Source organism: Papilio polytes, unplaced genomic scaffold (assembly GCF_000836215.1).
Source record: "Papilio polytes unplaced genomic scaffold, Ppol_1.0 DF824024.1, whole genome shotgun sequence".
In the NCBI taxonomy this organism is placed as follows: domain Eukaryota; kingdom Metazoa; phylum Arthropoda; class Insecta; order Lepidoptera; family Papilionidae; genus Papilio; species Papilio polytes.
The window spans coordinates 1,856,047-1,878,748 of record NW_013525180.1 but is presented as its reverse complement, the minus strand read 5'-3'; the positions used below and the strand labels follow the sequence as shown (position 1 = coordinate 1,878,748).

Here is a 22,702-nt window from a genome sequence, read left to right as displayed (position 1 = left end):
TTGAGTGACAGTTTGTCAATGTCAATATAAATTTTAGTGGAATAAGGTAACAAGTATCATCGTTTTCGCAATTTTGTATAAAGTTTTCTCAAAATACCGATGAGGTAATAATGTAAACTAGAGATTTCAAATTTAAGAAATAGAGAAAATGCCAGAAAGTGAAGGAGGTGTCTTTTATAACTTACAGACTTTACTGAATCAAGATTATCGCGGCGTAAACGTATGTATTTTAGGGTCATATGAGTTGAACTTGAAATTTATCACTCGTAAAGTGTAATGATGTTTTCAGATAGCGGTATACGCGCTTGCTACTGCGTCTCTGGCATTTTCTATACATAAAATCCGTCCGGTAAATACTATGTGATGTTTATTATTGACATTTTATCGGTACATTACATAACATTAACTTTTAATTACTAATTACAAGGTAAGCAAGTTCTCAAAAGCCTCAAAAGTTCCTGATCACTTTATAAAGAATCATGAGCCGTTAAAGGGAGTGTACACTGGTGTCCAACATTCGCCTGTACGACTCCTTGTAAACCACAGAGCACCAATTTACTTACCCCTTTGGCATTCCAGTAAACCACCAATCCCTGTTAAGGTAACTTATGTTTTTGTACTTAATAATTCTCTGTTTTAATATATATGATAAGTTTAATGTTTAAACAATAAGTTGACATCCACAATGATAGAAGAAAGGAAGAACTTTTTAACTGACTTCAAAATGTAGTCTTCTCAATTGGTCTGTATGTTTTTGAAATTTCCATTTATTTGAATCGGTTGTTGAATTACTGTTATATTTCTTTTTAAAACAGATGAAATGATGGCTTCATGCAACAGTATATGGTATTTCTAAAAAAAATAATCTGATATTACCTACCAAAATATTAAAAAAAAAATTACATTTCAACTGGTGATTTCCTTCCTGTTCCACTTAATGCAAAGCATGTTTAAGATTTATTTTTTTAATAACTTTTTATTTTAATCAATGTATGAAGTTATGGGGTGTGGACATTGTGAGTAGCAATGCCGTCAACTGGCTGGAGTGTGTTGCCAAAGGACAGAAAGTTACTCTCAAACCCATCGGAAGAGACAAGGAGGATCTAGTATCAACAGTTCTACTGCATTTACCACAGTCTGGGGTATTTAATATTTATTTTGTACCACTATAATTTCTAGTCTATTTAAAATAATAATTAACTTATTGAGTTGTTCAATTATACTAATTTGTCCATAGAAAGGCTATATTTAATATAGAACTCATAAATTATTTCTGATGAAACTATTATTATTATTATAATAAACTATTATTTTTACATTAAAACCTCAATAAACTATGAAACAAATACAATTTATGCAGTTACAAGTGGTAGCCTTGGATCTGTCAAAATATCTCAGATGATTGATAATAAGATATCTAAATACAACATGACTGATGTTTTCACATTGCATCTTTTACCTATATTTATAAAATCAACCAAATTCCTTAGTTTTGTTGTAATATAGGACATTGTAAAGGTTGATTGATAGATTACGTATCTTATCATGATGTAGTATAAAAGCTGTTTATTACTTTTTCTTGAAAAAATAATTAATCAATTTACTTTTTTCCAGGCAAAATCTATGGAGACATTAGATATTGGACAAAAATTAGTTGAACTCGGCTTTGCCCAGGCCTCAGTACCTCAGCCGATTCAGAAGAAAACCCTGGAATCACAATTAGCACCAGTCATAAAATCAGCAGAGTCTTACGCTAAGAAATATCGGAATGGTGTTTGGTCCGACAAACTTCCTCCAATACCATTCTATGTCACTTACTGGAGAAAAGGTTCACAAATGACAATTAACGCTCTAATCGTGACTGCTAACAAATTTGTACAAATTTTGACTTTTGCCCTTAAAAGTATTTTAATTGGTACAAAAAATCTGGCTCTTCGACCATTCAGATCCTCGTCTAAATCTGTCCAAGCTACATAGTTAGGTTACAATTGTCAAATATTGCAGGTTTATAAGTGTATGAAATTTTAGAATTATCGGTAAGTGTTGGAAATTTTGTATATAGTTGACAATAAAATTGTGGCTTAATCATGTTTTTCATTTATTAACCTTTGCGTTACGTCTTTTATTTAGGAAGGTGATAAAATAAAACTTAATTTGTAAAAAAAGCACTTTATTCAAATTAAATATGTCGTATATATTACATTATAATATATATCTTAATTAAAATAGCGAAAGGAAAGTACAGCTAATAATCTAATGAATGAAATAATATCCATTGAACCATTATGTAACATCAACTAATTTTGTCCTAATAAAATAATTGTCAATTGAAGAATATATATTTTTACAGGAAATTTTATGACAAAAATACTGTTAATTGAAACAGCAGTCACCGAAGCTCAAGTTAATACTTTCAAATTCATTCACTTTTAAAATCTAATTGATAATTGGAAAACTCAAAAACATGTCGGTAATACCAACATGATATTTCGATTGCATTAAAATATTTTTTTAAAACTGCACCATTAACCCAGCTTTGTGCGACTGCGATTCACGACAAATGAATTCGTGGATATAAAAATACAAAAAGCAAGTCTGAGCCCCGATTCGGAGTTATCGCACACCGACAAAAATGGTTGGTCGAAAAATATAGTCGAGGTGGGTGTTTAGGGTGTGACGAGATGACGTCAGAGCAAGCTGCAGCGCGACAGCCAAGACGGCGGCTTGCGCTGCTGGTCGCTCGCGCGCAGCACGTGCGCGCCGCTCCTGGCGCCCGGAGGGTTACTCGCCTCCTGTTACAATATTACACATGGTTCACACCAAGCCAATACAATTGGTCAGTAACACTCAAAGACTGTATAAACAAGTGGCATAGTGTACAATCTATCCTTGGCTGGGGCAACTGTCCAGCTGTAATGGCAAAGTGTGAACCCAGAAAAAAGTCATAGCTCATAGTCATCACTGCTGGGCAGGTAGATGACTTATACAAATCCAAAATATGCTAAACTCATGCACAAACACTTATTAGTGCAATAAAGGCAAATTCAAAAAGTTATTAAGAGGAATTTTATATGTAAGGAAACTATTTGAGAGACAAAATATCTATTCATAGACTTCCTTAAATTTGTTTAGAATGTATAATTCCATTAGTACATGTTATTGCTAGAGAGCCTTTAACATGCAATCACAATAATAACAAAAATGCATGCAATATTTCAACTATTTGAAGTGTTTAAAAAAATTGTTAAAATATTTCCATTAAAATAAATTAACAAATATTAATAAAAAAAAGTTGACTTAAGAAAAAAACACCACAACAAATTAACATTAATTTACCTTCTGTTTTTGTAACGATAGACATGGAACAAAAATTACACAAAAATTTTAGAATGAAATCTTTAGAAATATAATGACCAGTTTTTAAATAGACAAAGGTATTTTATGTAACATGAACTATAAACAATCACAAAGTGTAACTAAGTGAGAGCATTTCATGTTTTTTCATTAATATTTCAACAAAAAATATCTTTGATATGTACATCCTAACATTATCTATGACTATTACGTTTTTTGGAGGATAAAACATGGAATTTCCAAAACATATTTATTAATGGATGAATCTTTCTTACCTGCTTTTTCTCCATTTTCGCCTTAATATCTCTTGCTAGAGTATAAAACGCGTATTCCACATTTAATGAGTCTTTAGCCGATGTTTCTACAAACTTAATTTGATAATCTATTGCTAATTGTTCACCTCGTTCTTTTGATACCTGGAATTAATTTTATTCATTAAATATAATATTTTATAGACAGAGATGGATGCATTGTGTGAAAGGTGACATGATCAAGAAGGGAATAATATAAATGTAATTATTAAAATCTTATTTATATTAGCAACAAATTTTCTTTATTCAACTAAATGGAATAACAGATTATCACCACACTTTCCCTAAAATCCATTTAAACACATTTACCAAACTCGTATGAGTCATTGGTCTTGTATGTAAATTCTGATTTGTACTTTCAATTATTTACTATTCAAGATAGTAAAATTTTATTAACACAATCAGTACTTAATGTTTTCTTTGTCATGTGATAAAATGTAAATGTTTTTAAATAACTAAAAGTTTATAATTAATTTAAATTTATACTTGCTTCACAGCTTTAGTGGGATCTTGTTTATCTGTGCATTATAAATGTATTTAATAAGATAATGTTATGAATACTTCTAAAAAATACAATTTTATATATCAACACTTCAATTTTGTCTTTCATAAATTCAAATATTGGTAATCATTCATATATAACCTTAATAGAAAATTATAAAACCATATAGTTACCTGTCTTTTAGCATCTAAGTCACATTTATTTCCGAGTATCATCTTTTCAACATCAGCACTGGCATTTTCTTCAATGTTCCTAATCCAATTTTTAATGTTTTCAAAACTTTTCTCATTTGTCACATCATATACTAGCATAATACCCATCGATCCTCGGTAGTAAGCCGTGGTTATTGTACGGAATCTTTCTTGACCCGCGGTATCCCTAAAAGAGATGTGAAATTCGTCAATTTGTTTTCAACAGATGCAACACGTAAATACAAATAAAATACGATTTTTTACCATATCTGTAACTTGACTTTTTTACCATCAAGGTCTATCGTCCGAATTTTAAAGTCGATACCTGAAAACAGACCACTAATATACTCAATGTTGTACTAATTAAAGTTAGTGAGTATGATGTCATAAACAGTTCATTCATTTAATTTGATAAGGGCTTCGTTTACGTTGTGCCGCACCCTTTTGGTTCACACACAAGATGATACTCCCGATGAACAATAAAGCAAAAACGAACTCGTTGAATGACAATTACACACAAAAAATACATTTCTGACAATAACCTTTGATACAAAGACATGAAGGCACTTACCGATGGTTGATATAAAAGATATATTAAACGCATCTTCGGAAAATCTAAATAATATAGATGTTTTACCAACTCCAGAATCACCTATTAAAAGTAATTTGAATAAACAATCGTAAGTTTTTGCCATTTTTTTACAACAATCTGATTACAGAATACACGGTCACTCATTTGGCATTTTTGAGTAATCTAATAGGGATGGGATAAATCAAATCACGACAATGTCGTTACAAGTTACAAGTATGACATGTTATGTATCGATAATTTGTGAAAAAACATTGTGTTGGTCATCAAGAATTTCAAGTTATAAGTGATAGAACCGTTACTATGTATTTTTAAAACTTAATTGATATGGATATAATTTCAATTAATTCACAAACAAACAACACTCAATCAAAATCATGTTCAGTTCATGAATTTTTAGTAGGTATTTGTACAAAAGCGATTTTACTTGAGTTTATTGCAGTTCCTGTAGCCGCTTTTGCTTAACTAGTCAAAAGTAAAAATAGAGTCTTTAAAAATCTTCACTTAATTACTTTGTCTTTAATCGATCTTTTGTTCGATTCAACCATAAACAATCGACTAAGCTTTTGGGTGGTTGTTTTAGAGTATTGTCATTTTGACAATGACATTGACATTTGAGACAGGACCGACAAGACGCAGGAATCGTTACAGTAAAATAAGATTTTTAACATTATTGTTATATTTTTGTCCATAATGAATTACTAAGTGTATTCAAGCTTTACTGTTTGTCAAGTCTATTACTTCTAATTAAGTTAAAAATGTTTTATCATGTAAGTCATGACATACATTTATTTTGTAATTTGTATACTTATTGACTATTAGTAAACACAACCGGATTTCGCAGATATCTCTGGAGCACGAAATATTGCTTCACCCTCGGTACTTTGGCCCTCAGTTATTGGATACAGTAAAACAGAAACTTTACACGGAAGTTGAAGGGACATGTACTGGCAAGTAAGTTTTTTTTATTAATGATTTTAGGTTATGTTATACACAAGAAACCTTATTGAATACGACGTCTCTAAAAGTGGAAGTTGTTATTGCTTTCTCTGATGCTATTCACAATCTTAAATTTGTATTTGTACCCTGTTAAAACATATTTACTTGTTCTATTTCTAGATATGGGTTTGTAATAGCTGTAACAACAATAGATAGCATAGGAGCTGGATTAATACAGCCAGGGCAAGGCTTTGTAGTGTATCCCGTGAAATATAAGGCTATTGTGTTTAGACCGTTCAAGGGAGAGGTCCTTGATGCAATAGTTACACAAGTCAATAAGGTATGTCGGTTTACTCTATTTCATGAAACAAAGTTTTGTAAAATTTAAAAAATTGACAGATACATTAGATACATTTTTTTATATTCAAGCCACTGCTTCAGATAATAATGAACATGTCTTTTGTTTTTTATGTTTTTATTTGATTTTGTTTAAAATGTAGGCATGTTTTTATTTACAGGTTGGAATGTTTGCACAGATTGGTCCACTCAGTTGCTTTATATCTCATCATGTAAGTTAAATATATTGCAATGTATTTATTAAGTGCTGTACTGTACCCTTAATTTTGTATGACACATAGCACTTAGGACTACTTTAGTTGTTATAAAAAGTATCACAATAGGGCATTAGACTCTACTTAGCAACTGCAAATCTGTGCTCACGAATTTAATGTTTAGATCTTGTAATACAACTTTATTTCAGTAGGTTATGTGTTTTAAATATTCATAAATAAGATGCAATAAATTAATTACAAAGTGTGTTATGAAATAAAACGTTAGAATTACATACTATAGCTGTTGCTTGCAACTTTGTTCATGCAGAATTGAAAAAAAAGTTAGCCTATGTTACTCTCTGGCGAAATAGTTTTTTAATAGCAAAGGAAGTTTTTGAGTAAATCCAATACATACAAAAATTCAAACTTTTCTTCTTAATAATGTTAGTATAGATTTATATTTACGATAATTTAATGTAATATTTTCCTCTTTCAGTCAATTCCTGCTGATATGGAGTTCTGTCCGAATGTAAATCCCCCATGCTATAAAAGTAAACAGGAAGACAATGTCATACAGGAAGAGGATGTAATTAGACTGAAGATTGTCGGCACACGAGTTGACGCCAGTGGCATTGTGAGTCAATAGATAATTTTACAGTTTCCTCTGACAATAAACACATTATTGTCTATGCTTCAAAAAATGAGCAATATCACTATACTTTTATATGCAACAGGAACAAGAAAGCTCGCTGGCAACTTGGTCCACATACAAATAAAAAATAGCCTATGTTACTCACTGATAACATAGTTTAATGGTGAAAGGATTTTTGAAATCGCCCCAGTACTTTTTGAGTTATATCAATACACACAAAAATACAAATCTTTTCTTTTTATAATATAGAGAAATAGTGAGCTTGTGTTAAGTAAGTTTTTTTTTTAAATTTGAACTGGTCAATCGCGCAAATACTGGCTATTGTGAATATGCAACTGTGTTTGCTACTTCAATAGTAACAAGCATTTTGACTATGGAATTTTTCTTTTCAGTTTGCCATTGGAACATTGATGGATGACTACCTAGGACTAGTTACACAGTAATTTAATGAATTCCTACATTTATAAATATATTTTATAAGTTAAACAAATAAAATATGAATAAAACCAACAATATGTGTTATTATTTATTTGGCATTCAATTAAAACGTTAAAAAATACAATACACAATGTAACAAAAAACAATTTTTCAAAAAAAATATTTGGACATTTTCAGTCTATTTGGGCAGTATGTATGGTGTTGTTATTGATGTGTTTTTTAGTATTTCCCATTGTAAATACAAGTCCTAGATCTAAAATAAAGTATACCTAATTATAAAATATTGTCTTAACATATAGTGCTTAATACAATGTTAAATTGTGATGAAAAATGTTTTTTTTTTTAAATAAATGCAATCATAGCCTACAAGAAAATTTTGCATTTAATTGTTTGAATGCCAAAATGAATTACCTATATAATTTAAAAAAATTGTTAATATAGACCAGTTAAAAAAAAAGATCTTATTTTTTTTTTAAATAATAAATTCTTATTAAACATTTCCGTAACCAGCTATACTAACATATTAATATGAATATCCTTATTCAGGATTAAACTAAATATATACAAAATTCAAGAGACTAAATTAAAAATCAAAATTAATTATAATATTGTCAAAGATTAAAAAAATATCCAAAGGGACGATTTGTGTTCTTTGGTTCTTCCATTTATATACATATGTCAAATACAATAAAGAAATAAATTAATTAAAAATTAACTAATTAAAAAAAATCGCCCGTTATTAAACACATTATGGCATCTAAATAAATAATACTTAATATGAGATCAGAACAAACAAAGCAATTATCTAAGCACCAATTTGGCCACATTATAAATACAATTTTTCTTGAGCCCACTGAACTAACAAGAATTTTGGTATTGTAGTATTCAGATATCTTGGCGACTTTTTTCTCGACTTGCCGTAGAACACAATTTTTGATGTAGTAGTGAGGGCATGATCTTGATCAGCTAAGATATTTGAAAAGAACTATACACGAAAGAATATTTCTGAACTGTATTAAACATAGTGTTTTTTCTGATTTGTCTATATGAAAGGGAAAGTAAACAGAAAGGTATTAATAAAGTATTTTTTGTTAACAATACAATTTCAAGTTATTTTCTTATAGATTCACGTATGATTTGTCCAATTAAATTAAATAAAAAGTTAATATACATTTACATTTTTAATATAGTCATAAATATATATTTCAATATAAAATATTGAGAGATAACATTGTGCAATATGTCATAATATGCAATAGAGTCGATATATTAGAAACAATTACTAATTATTTAGCAGTCACAATAAATTTGCACATATTTTGCTCACTGAATTGACGCTTTCATTGTTTTACTGGACTAGCCTTGTTTATTATTTACCCATATATTTTAAACGATTTGGTTATTAATTTAAAACAATGTATAAATCGATTTAATTTTGTTTAATTTAGTGTTATTCTTAACATATTTATTATATAATATTTTAATTATTAACATGGGTTTCCACAAATTATATTAGTCAATATTGCTATCTCAGTTATTTCAAAGGGAATGAGTGAGACAAGAGTGAAATCTCAAAGCCAGGCTAGCCAGTTACACATTATTTAAGCAACAACTTTACAAGGCACAAAAAATACAGGACATAGGAAAACTGGGTTATATGTTCACTATAAACAATTATATATGTTTTTATATACTATAAATATAGTACCTAGCGGTACACCAAAGCGAAACACTATACACTATAGAATAGGAATCTGTGAGATATAGGAATAATTCAGGACATCTAGACATTCTAAGTACAGGAAAGTGGAAACGTCGAATAAAGTGGCTTGGCTAAAACCGACATTTTACCTACTTCGTATTTATTGGAACTATTGGATACTTAGTCTTTGGAATATTTCTATAATCTATGGAATTTTAACTTTTTAAATTGTTAGTATTTATATTTACTATTATCTTAATCTAAAATTACGTTTTATTTGTTAACTTTTAGCTATCGTAATCTATGAAGTTTGATAAAACGTCAATATTTTTAAGGACTTAAGTTAACCATCTAAGGGGATTAGGAGAGGATTTAAATATTAATCCATAGATATATAACCTATAGATGCGTTTTATACAATTTTGATGTCTAATCGACGAATTAGAAATATTTTTATTGGTAATGACAACACTGAAGGAAATTTACCCCAACCATAAAGATTTTTTGCCTTATTTTGTGCTCGGGATTAGATGTCTATAGGTAACACATCTATGTATTTATCTATAACACGGAAACATCTTAACAATCTTAATCTATGAGACAAAATTGAGAATTTAACCACATATATTTAACATTTATAATACTGACATAATATTGAAATTCTATAATCGGAATATATTTTAAACTGTTATCTTGAGCTATTTTAATTGTAATTTGTTTTGCTTCCCCGTCATCTGGCAACTGTTTATCGTCCATACTAACACTCCTTAGCAACAACTGTTGACTGTTTGAAGTAAATGTGGATTCGATTTACCTTTTAAATATTTTTCCTAACCTAACTTTTGTACGTTACATATACGTACGCGAATATCATATCGACATTTACTTCTCCAACTGTACCTGCAATACCAACTATAATCCACAACGCGAACGATTTTGACGTAATCCGAACATGCCAATCATTGACCTGTAAGAGTAAACTACACAATTTATCGAAACAGTTATGTGCCCACTGTACAATCGGGGAAACTGGCGGTGTTCCAAGTACGCTACAATCGTTTGAACATGTTGAAACGAGACGAGTCACAGAATACAATAAAACGCATCTTATATACGAAAAAAGTAACAGTTACAAGGTTATTTCTTTTATTCCTTCATTTCCACGTTATATCTAAGTAATTATTTATACTAAGACACGGTGTTTGTCTCGTTTGCAACGACAAATTTTCTTGGAACAACGCAGTATTCCGCGACTGTACATTTCCATATTAATCGATAGTCTGCAAAGTCTTTAACACATCAAAACACAGTTTTAGCATAGAATAAATCGTGTAGTGTACTTTAGGATGGTATGTATCCGATTTTTTTTTTCAATATCTATTTACGTAGGTATTTGAATGAATATGATTGGCATGTCGGCGTGTGACGTTCGCGCGCTCAGCGGACGTGGAAGCACTGGCACTATGCGTGCGGATGTCACGAGGCGCGCGCGCCGCCCGCCTCCGCCACCGCCGGCGACACCGGCCCGCGCACCGCCTCGATGTAGTCCTTGATCAGTGTCGCGATCTGGTACGCCTGGTACAAAAACATTGTTATCCGACTCGAAGGACCATATTCATAAAAGCATATTTCTTTAATTTTTTTTACTAAAATTTCTGATTGTACAACTTTTAGATACATAAACATAACAAAAAGGTATTTATTTTAGTGGTACGTTATAGTGCAGAAGTAGACTCTAGACACTGGTTTTACACCAAAGTACATAAATACTAAGATACATAAATCGGCGTTTTCCACGTCCTCTTTCGTAAAAGTTGGAAAAGGAATGTGGACTTTAGAGGATAGGACGCGTAGGTACAAATGTCCTATTTCTGAACGTCCCTATTAGTTAAGAGTACATACAAATATATATGAGCAGTGGTCATTTCACTATAATATCGTCACCTTGTACTATAAAGTGTTTACCTGATCAGTGGAGAGTACGAGCTTGGCGTGCTTGCGGTCCGCGCGCGTGACGAGGAGCAGCGCGCGCGGCGCGGGCGACACCGCCAGCAGCTGGTCGTGGTCGTGCGACACGAGCGCCGAGCGCGAGCCGCGCCGCAGCAGCGTCAGCCCGCGCGCGTCCACCGCCAGCCACAGCGCGCGCGGCCAGTTCGATGTGAACGATTGCTGTATTCAATGTTAGTGTGGTTTTAGTGTTAGTATAATGAAAAGGCTGATACAAGAATAGAAAAATAAACATCTACTTATTAAACTAGCGCGTACCATCTTTCGACTGCAACATCACTTTCTTGAGATGGGATCGTGGTCAAGCATTAGCTTGACAAATATATGAAAAAATACTTGTATTTTATGGAGAAAGAGTTTCTTTAAAGATTTAAAGACTACAAATAGAAAGATTTTCTAACTTGACAAAGTATAGTGGCTATTATAAACATTAACTACAACACTACAATAAAAAAAAAAAATAGTTACATCTTTTATTTTTAGATAATTCTCTCTTTAGTATAATCCCCTACATTTACGACACGTTATAGGCGATATATTTACAAACTATATAATTTAGGTGGTAAGTAAATTGGAAAAAATCATACGAGAAAAGGACGAAAATATAAGCCAATAGCAGCAAAATACGATTGCCATAGTAACGGTAAACAAGAGCAAAGGGTTTAGTTCTTATTAAAGCATTTGAATTTTGATATTTTTAAATGATAATTTTTCAAATGTAAATATTAATAAAAAAGTTTTTGTAGTATGCGAATGAAGCCGCACGAGAATAGCTAGTAAGTAATACCGATAGCAAAACTATTATCTCAATATGAGGTAAGTAAATAGTAGTGTGTGTAGGCACCATGACGTCGAAGACGGTGGCTCTGGCGAGCGGCCAGGAGGCGGCGAGGGTGAGGGCGCGCTGCATGGCGGCGTGCGGCGGCGTGCCGCGCAGCGCCAGGTGGTGCAGGCGCAGCGCGGGCGCGGGCAGCGGCGCGGGGCGCGGGGGCAGCACGGCGCGCGCCGCCGCCAGGCACTCTTCGCCGCCCTCGCCCGCGCACTCCCCGCTCGCCACCTGCGCGTGCAACGCCGCCACCATCACCTGCACGACAGTACCTCGCTTAACAACTGCATACTGTTCAATTAACAAGTCGACACGATTGTTATGAACAAAAACAAAACAGACATTCAGATCCTCCTATTTGGCAGTACTTTAATCGACTTCCAAATAGGAGAATAAAGATAACTTTAAAAATTAAAAACAGTCGAATACTGAAATGTTATTTAAATATGCGCGTTTTAAATAATGAAGCCACATTTAAACTCCAATTTTATTTGCAGTTTTGACGTCTAAATAAGGTCACACTTTAATGCACATGTGGACAACATCCGGCCTGCGAGACATTTTGAAAACACCCATTTAAAAAAAATACATTAGGTACTTATACTCTGGGAGTGACAGTCAGGCGGCAAACAAATCCTTTGCTGTTGCGGCCCGAAAACGTATTTGCAGGCTAAAGTTTGGCCCTCGACATGTCAAAGGTCAAGATATAACGGCTGACAGAAATGTATGGAAGATCACACATTACCGACGCTCCGAAGGACAAGGGCAAGTTCATGATGATTAAGAAACAAAGTATATAAGAATTTTTTCAATATTGAAGAGTTGTTAACATTTTTAGTGCTGCAAACTCGCGGAATAAGTGCAACGAGTGCTCGATAATACGTCATAAAAATCTTACTGGCACAATATACCAGCTAATTAATAAAACACAGTCACTTGTTTATAACAAATTCCGTTCCGATCAATATACAAGAGAACTCACAGCTTCATCTGTTTCAATAGGCAGACGGTCGTGTCGGATGGCGTGCAGCAGTTGGTAGTATAACAACTCCATCTCCGCTACGCAGTCCGACTGCAGCGGCCGCTCGCCGAGGAACAGACGCTTCTTGAACACCAGCCTACAAATACGTTTTATTTCATACATAATCTTCACAGCTCACTATACGTCACTATAAGTTAGGGGGAATATTACAAATGCGAAAATTTAGATGAATGTTTGTAAAAATTTGTAGCCTAAACTGTAGAATTTCCATGTAATTTGGCATAAACGTTATACTTATACTTAATACGTTATACTTTACGTTTACGTTATACGTAAACATATACTTACTTTTGTATTTAATCTCTACGCGGACAGATTCGCGTGTAAAAGCTAGTATGAAATATTTTGGAAAGTGATTCGTTCTGATAGTTTCGGCTACGTAGTGTCATCTCTATTGCACAAGGTCACATACGTAATGTGAGACAGAGATAACACTATAGGAGTAGCTTGCTTAATAATTTATCGTTGTTAGATAGTTATTTTTACAAAAATCACGTTTTAATACTTGTAACACCTGCATCGTGATAGGTTTTATCTTTCATTGTGATGCAAGTTATACTCAGTTTGTGATGTAAATTACCCAATTAATAGATATTCACTTAAAAGTTTTAAACACATTAATAACAAAATCGTAAATCATTACATACATAACGTTTGTTGTAGGTAATCTATACGTAATACTAATATTATAAAGAGAAAAGGTTTGCATTTTATATATGTATTGAAATAACTCAAAAACTACTGGTCCGATTTCAAAAAAATATTTCACCATTAAAAAGCTACATTATCAGCGAGTAAGTAACTATATGCTTTTGTTATATTTTAATTACTCGCGGACAAAGTCGCAAGCAACAGCTAGTCTTGTATAAATCGCTAATTTGTGTAACCGTGTGCATGGTTAAAGTGTTCGTAAGTGTTCTTTAGTGTTCGTAAGTGTTCTTTAGTGTTCGTAAGTGTTCGTAAGTGTTCGTAAGTGTTCGTAAGTGTTCGTAAGTGTTCGTAAGTGTTCGTAAGTGTTCGTAAGTGTTCTTTAGTGTTCGTAAGTGTTCGTAAGTGTTCGTAAGTGTTCGTAATTGTTCGAAAGTGTTCGTTACCTGCAGGAGGCGGCGGTGGCGCCGGCCTTCTCCCAGCGCGCTAGTACATCACCGACACGTTCGCTGCCGGCCAGCGCGCGCTCGCCCGTACCCGCCGGCGTTGAATTAGCGCATACTTCGTATAATGCGTAACCTATATCGTTATTGATTACATTTATACACAGTTTTAGCATTACAGTTAGAGTTTTAGATATTTTGATGATTTAACAATTGTAGCGTAAAACTGATCTGTGATGTACAGTCGGGAAAATTAACGTCCAACTTAAAACCTATTGTCATTTGTAGGTTTTGTACGAAATGAGATGATGAATCCAAACAACTATAAGATGCAGTCTTTTAATGTCTCTGTATCAAAAGATCAATGGTACGAGGCTAATTGTTATGTATTAATATCCCATCCCGTCCCGTTTACACAATTCACTGCTACCTGTATGGCTACTTTTAAGAAGGGGTGTAGTTTATCCTAATGCAAATAACAAGTACATTTTCTGAAATGGCAACACCTCGAATTTCCACGACTGTACTTGTCTACCTAGTTTTAACTAGGTGGATAGAACTGTAACAACATAATTAAAAATACTTAGGACACTGCCTCCCGCCAGTATGGCGCCGATACTTTTGAATGACATTGACAGCTGTCAGATAGGGACAGTACGCTTATGCCAATATTCAAGTCGCATCGAATCACCAACGCAGTACTGATTTTCTTAACACGTAGTAACTTACCAGCAGCCGCATCGTTGAGTCCGATCTTCTCCCTAAGCATGGTAACAAGATGGTCTGCGGTGGCGGCTGGCCCGAACACGAGGCCGTGTTGTTTCCCGTCCAATAGCAGCACACGTACATGCATAGGTCTTCGCGCGGCCGCGCACAGCAGTTCCTCGCGAGAGGGCGCACTGTTACGACGCCCAACTTGAGCTATGCTTAACGCCACCTGCCGGAGAACAGTCGATTTTTTTTTATTGAATATAAAAAAAAAACCCTTTATTGCACAAAACAATTTGACAATATTTGTTGTGGGTCTGTATTCTGAACTAAATATAACTGTGTTTCAGGAGGCAGGACCTTCTCTTATCAAGTCTCTGTTGAGTGGGTTTTTGTACTGACTTGTAAAAATATATGAGCATTATTGTGCCAATGATTTTTGATTCTCCTTTTAGGGTAGGAATACACATGCCAGTAAAATGGAACAATACGTTACACTGTCAAGAATCGTAGCACCTCCCTCGAGGGAGGTTTCGAGGGGGAGCAACTTGTATGCCCGTAGCTATTCTTTACTTTTTACAATACACCACAGAAAAGCAACAGCGAAGAAAAACTCAGTAAACAGTCGGTCTATTTCATTTTAGTGTTTAAATTATTTATATTTACTTTTGGTGGATACGATATAAAAATAAAACTTCGTAATTTTTGTAACAAAATATTTTTTATTGATAAAAGCAAAACAAATGTATAAAACAAACAAAAGCGGTAAGTACGGAAGCATGTAACATCAAACACAATTTAAGCAGCATATTGCATTATAATCAGAGCCTATATTATTTAATTATAATTGGATAATTTGGCAATAAGATGGTTCCCCTTTGGATAGGACCTTTCAGTCTTTTCATAAGTCGTTTACTATTTTTTTATGCATATCTTACAAAATATGTTATTTTTTTTTTATTTAAATAAAAACTTCTTCAATAAATTGCTGAGTCTTCTTTCGCACCATAATTTTACCTTCAACAGAATCCTGACTACAAAATCTAGTGGGTAGACCGTTTATGTTATGAGTCGATTTTAAAATGTCTTTACTCTTTGAGTTATCGTATCTAGAAGCTGCCATAGGCTCGCAATGATTTTTAACCGGAGAAGCTACCATAAACGTACAATGACTTTTTATCGGAGAAGCTATGACAGACATGCAATGGATTTTAACCGGAGAAGCTTCCATAGCCTCACAATTAATTTTAACTGGAGAAGCTGTCACAGATTCACAATGATTTTTAATCGGAGAAGCTACCATAGACGCATAATGATTTTTAATCGGAGAAGCTAACATAGACTCACAATGATTTTTAACCGGAGAAGCTATCATAGACTCACATAAATTTATAACTGGAGAAGCTACCACAGATTCACAATGATTTTCAATCGGAGAATCCTTCATAGACTTACAATGACTTTCAATCGGAGAAGCCACCACAGACTCACATTTGTTTCTTATTCCTTGGCGATTGCTGGTCATACACCTATATAAATGTTTCTGTATAAGCCTGGGTACGGAGTACAGTGTGCGTACCTGTTCCGCCCGGCGTGCGAACTTGCCCTCCTCGCCGGCGTGCAGCGCGGTGCCGCGGTAGCGCAGGTGCGCGAGGAGCAGGCGGCGCAGCGGCTTGGCGGGGGGCAGCGCCGCGCCCACCGCCGCGCACAGCAGCGCCCAGTGACGTGCGGACACACGCGATGATGGCTCCGGGTGGTCTGTCGTCTGATACATCGTAATAAAAAAAAAATCAATTATATTTAGTTTTTGCTCGCAACTTCGAATTGTAATTCATAAATAAAAAAACTTTTAATGGTGTAAGCATTCGAAAACCGACCCTGTAGTTTTTGAATTATTTCAATACATGCAAAATTACAAATGTTTACAACCGGTATAAAGTTAAACTTATGAATAAACTAAGTAAAATAAAAGTAAAATTAGTTTGTTAGTCTGTAAGTTTATAATATTAGTACAGACTAATGTGAAAGTTTGAATTAATCATGTTTACTGTGTGTCTCAAACACGACTCAGCGGATTACGCTCTGGAAGGACACATACTACTTGATGTGTGTCTTTTTAATTTCGCGCGGACAAAGTCGTGTGTGTAATTAGTAGAGAATGTTTTCTTGCTATTTTTAGACCTTTCTAATAATCAATAAGGCGCGATACTACCATTAGCATACAATATTTTTGTTAGTTTCATTGTATTTTTGCATGTATTTCTGTTTATAAGTGTAAAAGGTGCCACGCCTACAAACCACGTAAATTATTTGGCGGGAATGTGTTATGTAACTATATTGTAATGTTTTGGAAATGAAATTAAGTTCCAAGGCAGTAGTCGGTCTAAAATGTTACATGCTTAGTGGAACAGGGGTTTAAGTATACCTGTTTGATAAGCTGCATGTACAGTTCGCAGAGCAGCGTGTCCTTCTGCAGACAGCGCTGCAGCAGCGCCTGTGCGAGGGCGACGCGGTCGTCGCTGTCACCTTCAGCAGAGCCGCTGCTGCTGCTGTTGGTGGTGCTGGCCAGCGATGTCGTGCTGCCCTCGTGCGTGTTCAGACCCGCATGACTCATTATATCCTATAGATATAGTACTAATTTGACAAGAATTGTATTTATTTATATGGCATTGCCAACATAACATGTTAATATACGTGCAGTGGTTGAATCTTAGTTAAAATTCTAAATATAATTGTATGAAAAGTTGTCAATTTTTTTGCTTTGGTACTAATACCTTGACCAGTGTCATACCCTGGTCAAGATTGCGTGAGTGCACTGGATGCGGGCGGCACAGGACCGGGTATTTTGGCAATTATTGGGGGAGGCCTATTTTCAGCAGTGGACGACCTATGGCTGACAATGATGATGATAATGATGATGGTATTAATACTGCTTTTAGAATTAGAATTTATAATGGCAGTGTCTGTATTTTAACATCGAAAAAAATGTATTGAAACTCGAATCGAAAATCGCATTTAATTTTATTATTGTCTATTTATCTGTCTGTAAGTAAGTAGGGCGATCCGATTCCAAGTAATCTCCAGAACGTTTTGGCCGATTTTGACTAGAAAGTATGCACGCGAGAATGTTATAGACGACTGGTATTTTTAACTCCGCGCTAACGAAGTTTGCGGGCCGCAGCTCGCTTTCTATAATTATTTCAATAGATGCATGTAAAAACCAATGAATTTGAGATAGGTAAGAGAATGTATCGTTTACGTGTGTGTGAAAGAGATAGAGATATGTATTTGAACCTTGAATATCTGCGTGGCGGCGACTTCCTCAGCCTCGTTGAGTTTAGTGAGGCTGTGTGGTAACGCGCGCGCCCAGCACCAGTAGCCGGAGGGGAAACCCTTGTAGCTCTCCCCCTGCGCCTCCGCCACGTCCAGCCGCACGCGCTCCAGGCGGTGCTTGCTCAGTCTACACAAATGTAATGCATTATTATAAAATGTTACATGTAGGGACTGTTATTGTTATTTAGTCGCAACCGAATATTGTAACTCGCACTTTAAACTGCCTGCGGTCAATAAATCATTCGCATCTATACAGAGATTTTATTTACACCCCTATCTAATAGTGGCAACGAGGGAGGATAAATAACTCACAGTTTTTTACAGTCCGTAAATATTATCTCAAAATTTTATCTAATGACTCTTTAAATTCTAATCTATGTCAAAATAAAGCTTTCAACAGATGCTTAGATCAGACTGTTTTGACTTAACTAAACTAACTTTAACTTAACTAAACTAACTAACTTAAAAAATTAAGCGTTTATAGGCAAAACTTAAACTGAACAGTTAAAATTTCGGTTACACACGCACAGTTTAAACTATTTAATTTTCAATTAAAACTGTCATAACTGAGCATGAGATAAAATCTGTTTTATAGCTTCTTTCTTCTTTATTTTTAACGCATAGAATGAAAAATAAACTTTACAGTTGACAACAAACTATTGAAACAATCGACAATCACACAACAGCTGTGCAAATAGTTTAGTCAAAGTATACTATATACCTTCGTAGTGTATTTCTAAGGAATCCTCCAGCGGAGAGGTCAGTAGGTCGCCGCAGTAGGCCGGAGTCGACGAGCGCGCGACGTGCGCTACGCAGCGCGGCCGCCAGTCGTGCGCGCTCGCCCGCCGGCGCCGCACGTCTCGCGGGCTCCTCCGCCAGACCGTTGGCTAAAGGCGGGCTGTATGCCGCCATTAGCCACGCAGCTTCCTGCTTCTGTGGTGACTCCAGGACTATGCATCTGGATTTAATATAACTTTATGTAAAAGTGCAAAAAAAATGAGAGGTTTTTGTCTATTTTTATGGTTTAACGAAAATTATATCAGCTTTGAGTGGTTATTTAGGTAGCATTCAAATGTTTTTTAAATAACAAAAGAAAATGGACAAACGAAATGCATTAGACTAGGTAAGGAAAGGGACGATATAATGAAACGGAACGAAGTATGCCAAAAACGTTTATATTACACATCTTAAAATCTAGTAATGCAAATAAAACATATCACATTTGACAAGTTCATATTTATTTTGTTAGTTTATTGGAAAAATACAGTTATTTTGCACCAAAAAAGTATCTAAGAACTCCTTTGACGCTAGTTAAGGCGTATTCGCCTCAGTAAAGGTATTGCCACGCACCTAGATGACATAAGATATAAGATGGCAGAATGTATACCTGAGCCCATCATGCTGCCCGTGGTGCGTGAGGCTGATGGTGAGGCCGCTGTCGACGGGGTCCAGCAGCAGCGCGGCGATGTTGGTGTAGGGGTACTCCGCCAGCACCGCCTTGTCTGCCGGCCGGACGAGCACCACGCCCTCCGCGCCCACGCCCAGTAGTACGTTCGGGCCTACACATACATATGTACATATATTACATGATTTAAAGTACAAAGAGAAAAAGAGGAAGGATGAAAGTGTGAGGTAGAAAGAGAAAGTGTGAGGGACTCTGAGAGTGTGAGAGAGTGAAAGTGTGGAGAAGCTAGAAAGACAGTGAGAGAGAGAGAGAGAGAGAGATAGAGAGAGAGAGATAGTGTAAGGGAGAGATAGAATTAGAGGAAGATGTGGTAAAGTTAATGTAAGTAGGAATCCAAAAGTTAAAAATGCTTTAGAGAGTTTACATTAAAATTTTATTACAAACTTTTTAACTCAGAACTGTTACTAAGAAGAAATTACAAGTTATATGTACAATGGAAATAGTTTAGTTTTAGCAGAGTAAAATTTTAAAGTATTCACCGTGTGCCCAATATCCCTTGTAAGTGACAGGGAAGAGCGTGACGCCATAGAGCGGGTATTGCATCACACAGGAGAGGTACAGCGCCTTGGCGGTCAGCTCCGCGCGCCCCGCGCCGTACTGACGGTGCGCTTGCGCCAGGATTGTTGCCTAAATAAACAAAATTAATACTTAATACATTAACACTGTAGTTTTTAAAACCGAAAATACATTTTCTTATAATAAAAGGAAGCAAACAAGCGGTGGAAATACCGAGGTGATCAACGACCCCCATGGACATCCGCAACACCAGAGGAACCATAGACGTGTTGCCGGCCTTTGAGAAAATAGTAGGTTTTTTTTTGTGTATGCATTTTTTATACATGCGCGTAATCTTTGCCAATAGCCTTATGACGTCACGCGTTCTGTAGAGAAGTATGGGAAGTCGGTGTTAAGGGGTGGGGGTCATCGGTTAACTTTCACCCTGCGGCTAATATACACCTCGACATATTAATTCACAGCCCTAAAATGTTGTTACTAGTGAGAATATAACTGACCCACTGATGTGCAGGCCTTGCGCGTGCGATGCGCTGCGGCAGGAACTGCTCCGGGTGAGCGTAGTAGGCGCGCGTGTGCGGCGGCGCGGGGCTCGGCGGCGGCTCGCCCAGCGACACCTGCGCCTGCAGCCCCGCCAGCTGCAGCGCCACCTTCTCCGACACTGGGAACTCGTCCATCTACAATCAATTTTAATCAATTTACAATAAAACCTGTTGATCACTTCGCCCGCGTGAAATTAAAAAAAAAAACGTATTCTATGTTACTCAATGATAACGTAGCTTTTTATTGGTGGAAGAATTTTTGAAATCATCCCAGTTTTTGAGTTATTTCAATACATACAAAAATACAAATCTGTCCTGATCATTAATATGGTATTTTTAATTAGATTAAACACTAAACAATCAGACCCCAACTCCCGGCAGAATGGCGCGGTTATTCCTCTCCTCTAAATGACATTGACAGCTGTCAGATAGGGACGGGACGTATATGCCAATGATCTAGTGTTGCGCCAAATTTCTTCTTAACGGTTTAGATAAAAAAATATCCGGCTCAAAGGACATTAAGGAAGTACATTCATATAACATTTAGTGTTATACGTATAAAATAATATACCTTAACGACACTATGCACAGCCTGTGCGTACAATAGCGCCACCTCGACGGGATCGTGAGGTAACTCGCGTCCGCCGCGAAACAGGCGCCGTTTGAACACGAATCGGTTGTCCGCTGAACCACCACCGGGGCCTTGTTGCCTGTCACAAGACAACAGTTTAAAATAAATAAAACAGTAAATAGCCATACTTGAAGCATTTTGCTGGACATGTATATTTTTTATATTTATTTTGTTTAAGGTGGCAAACGAGAGAGGGACCGCCTCCCATATAATCCGCATTTGCCGATGCGTTGCCTATCCTTAATAAACGGAGTGTGAGTGACGCACATAAAGATGATATTTCCCCTTCCTACACGTCTACTCCACTGTCAAAGCACTTTCCTTTCCCATACTTTCCGTATAAGAAAATGGTGAATACAGAAATGGTAGTCCCTTTCCGTTTTCACCAAAATGAAGCCTCCTATACCATACTCATCAGAATGTACGCGGAATTGCTTCCACTTCACACCTGTCTTCTGTGTGTGTGGAAGTGGAAATTAGTTGCGAAGATGTTAAAACAGGCACCACTGTTAAATAGTACGTATAGCTTACATTTCCCATGCAGCGATGACGTCATACAGGTAGTGCGTGGCTCGCACGTGGTCTTCTCTCGCTGCCCGCTGCTGGTACACAGCCCAGCCTGCACGCGAGTGCGGCGCGAGGCCCAGCTTGTCTGCGAGGCGCGCTGCAGCCGCCGCCGCAGTGTCCGCGGGGTGCACGTCGATAGCCTTCGTACGACCGTCCAGGAAGAAGAACCGGCATACTATTGTGCCGAGACGACGCATCGCCTGTGTTAAAACAACTCGTAAAGTATACTTATTTTGAAATAATATAACCTAGAAAAATTTAAACACTTTGGTAAAGAAAGTTATTACTTTTTAATCACTATAACATGTCTATATTATGCAGTTACTAACTTTCGCCCGCGACACCGATCGCTTGGAATAAAATAAAACAAAACAAGGTAGCTTATGTGTTCTTCCAGACTATCCTCTACATCTATGCCAAATTTAATAGAGATCCATTATAAATGCGGTTGTTTAGATAGATGGATGTTTGTTAGAGTTTGTAGCCTAAACGGCTGAACGGATCTAGATGAAATTTGGCTTAGATGTAAAGGATAGTCTGGAAATACACATAGGCTACTTACTTTTGATTTTGTCTAACTCCACGCAAACCTAGTGGCGGGTGTAAGCTAGTTTTTAAAAACTAATATAACCTTATTAGTAAGATTTGAAATTAATTCGAAAAGATTTTACACCCTCTAGTTCTTTCTATACCCTTATCTATACTATTATAATAAAGCGTAAACACACACTTCTTTGTTGCCTAAGAT

At 35.7% G+C, this 22,702-nt stretch overlaps 4 protein-coding genes across 4 annotated transcripts in view; 2 read left to right on the top strand and 2 right to left on the bottom strand.

The window, feature by feature from the left end:
* Nucleotides 1–18: 18 nt before the first annotated feature.
* On the top strand, nt 19–2,085 carry LOC106100975. Its single transcript, XM_013280037.1, has 5 exons — nt 19–220; nt 290–349; nt 428–601; nt 999–1,142; nt 1,615–2,085. Exons 1-5 carry the CDS (start codon nt 149–151, stop codon nt 1,975–1,977), a joined length of 813 nt encoding a protein of 270 aa, XP_013135491.1. The 5' UTR covers nt 19–148; the 3' UTR covers nt 1,978–2,085.
* Nucleotides 2,086–2,156: 71 nt separating this feature from the next.
* Nucleotides 2,157–5,131, bottom strand: LOC106100954 (ras-related protein Rab-8A). Its single transcript, XM_013280017.1, has 5 exons — nt 4,930–5,131; nt 4,623–4,683; nt 4,341–4,545; nt 3,630–3,770; nt 2,157–2,792 (listed from the first exon to the last, which is right to left on the bottom strand). The coding sequence occupies exons 1-5, from the start codon at nt 5,051–5,053 to the stop codon at nt 2,688–2,690; spliced, it is 636 nt and encodes a 211-aa protein (XP_013135471.1). The 5' UTR covers nt 5,054–5,131; the 3' UTR covers nt 2,157–2,687.
* A 424-nt stretch (nt 5,132–5,555) lies between these two features.
* Nucleotides 5,556–7,599, top strand: LOC106100971 (DNA-directed RNA polymerase II subunit 7). The gene is made up of 6 exons (XM_013280033.1): nt 5,556–5,717; nt 5,792–5,901; nt 6,067–6,226; nt 6,405–6,455; nt 6,934–7,071; nt 7,482–7,599. Exons 1-6 carry the CDS (start codon nt 5,706–5,708, stop codon nt 7,530–7,532), a joined length of 522 nt encoding a protein of 173 aa, XP_013135487.1. The 5' UTR covers nt 5,556–5,705; the 3' UTR covers nt 7,533–7,599.
* Nucleotides 7,600–10,382: 2,783 nt separating this feature from the next.
* Nucleotides 10,383–22,702, bottom strand: part of LOC106101085 (myosin-I heavy chain-like) — a 76,279-nt gene continuing 63,959 nt past the window's right edge. The window contains exons 25-39 of the mRNA XM_013280190.1: nt 21,919–22,154; nt 21,328–21,466; nt 20,715–20,891; nt 20,181–20,328; nt 19,624–19,795; nt 18,958–19,194; nt 18,198–18,363; nt 17,329–17,523; nt 16,483–16,668; nt 14,925–15,132; nt 14,199–14,331; nt 13,045–13,180; nt 12,081–12,320; nt 11,195–11,398; nt 10,383–10,804 (exon numbers count right to left, since the gene is read on the bottom strand). Of these exons, the coding sequence (XP_013135644.1) occupies nt 10,706–10,804; nt 11,195–11,398; nt 12,081–12,320; nt 13,045–13,180; nt 14,199–14,331; nt 14,925–15,132; nt 16,483–16,668; nt 17,329–17,523; nt 18,198–18,363; nt 18,958–19,194; nt 19,624–19,795; nt 20,181–20,328; nt 20,715–20,891; nt 21,328–21,466; nt 21,919–22,154 (2,676 nt within the window). The 3' untranslated portion in view covers nt 10,383–10,705. The remainder of the gene's footprint in view (nt 10,805–11,194; nt 11,399–12,080; nt 12,321–13,044; nt 13,181–14,198; nt 14,332–14,924; nt 15,133–16,482; nt 16,669–17,328; nt 17,524–18,197; nt 18,364–18,957; nt 19,195–19,623; nt 19,796–20,180; nt 20,329–20,714; nt 20,892–21,327; nt 21,467–21,918; nt 22,155–22,702) is intronic.

Excerpts from the sequence above, each read along its gene's own strand:
- LOC106100975 (XM_013280037.1), top strand. The coding sequence starts at position 149 with ATGCCAGAAAGTGAAGGAGGTGTCTTTTATAACTTACAGACTTTACTG. Across the intron at positions 221-289 it reads AAGATTATCGCGGCGTAAAC|ATAGCGGTATACGCGCTTGC; the intron begins GTATGTATTTTA and ends TGATGTTTTCAG. Across the intron at positions 1,143-1,614 it reads TGCATTTACCACAGTCTGGG|GCAAAATCTATGGAGACATT; the intron begins GTATTTAATATT and ends ACTTTTTTCCAG.
- LOC106100954 (XM_013280017.1), bottom strand. The coding sequence starts at position 5,053 with ATGGCAAAAACTTACGATTGTTTATTCAAATTACTTTTAATAGGTGAT. Across the intron at positions 4,546-4,622 it reads AAAGTCAAGTTACAGATATG|GGATACCGCGGGTCAAGAAA; the intron begins GTAAAAAATCGT and ends CATCTCTTTTAG. Across the intron at positions 3,771-4,340 it reads ACTTAGATGCTAAAAGACAG|GTATCAAAAGAACGAGGTGA; the intron begins GTAACTATATGG and ends AATTAATTCCAG.
- LOC106100971 (XM_013280033.1), top strand. Across the intron at positions 6,456-6,933 it reads GTTGCTTTATATCTCATCAT|TCAATTCCTGCTGATATGGA; the intron begins GTAAGTTAAATA and ends TTCCTCTTTCAG. Across the intron at positions 7,072-7,481 it reads GAGTTGACGCCAGTGGCATT|TTTGCCATTGGAACATTGAT; the intron begins GTGAGTCAATAG and ends TTTTCTTTTCAG.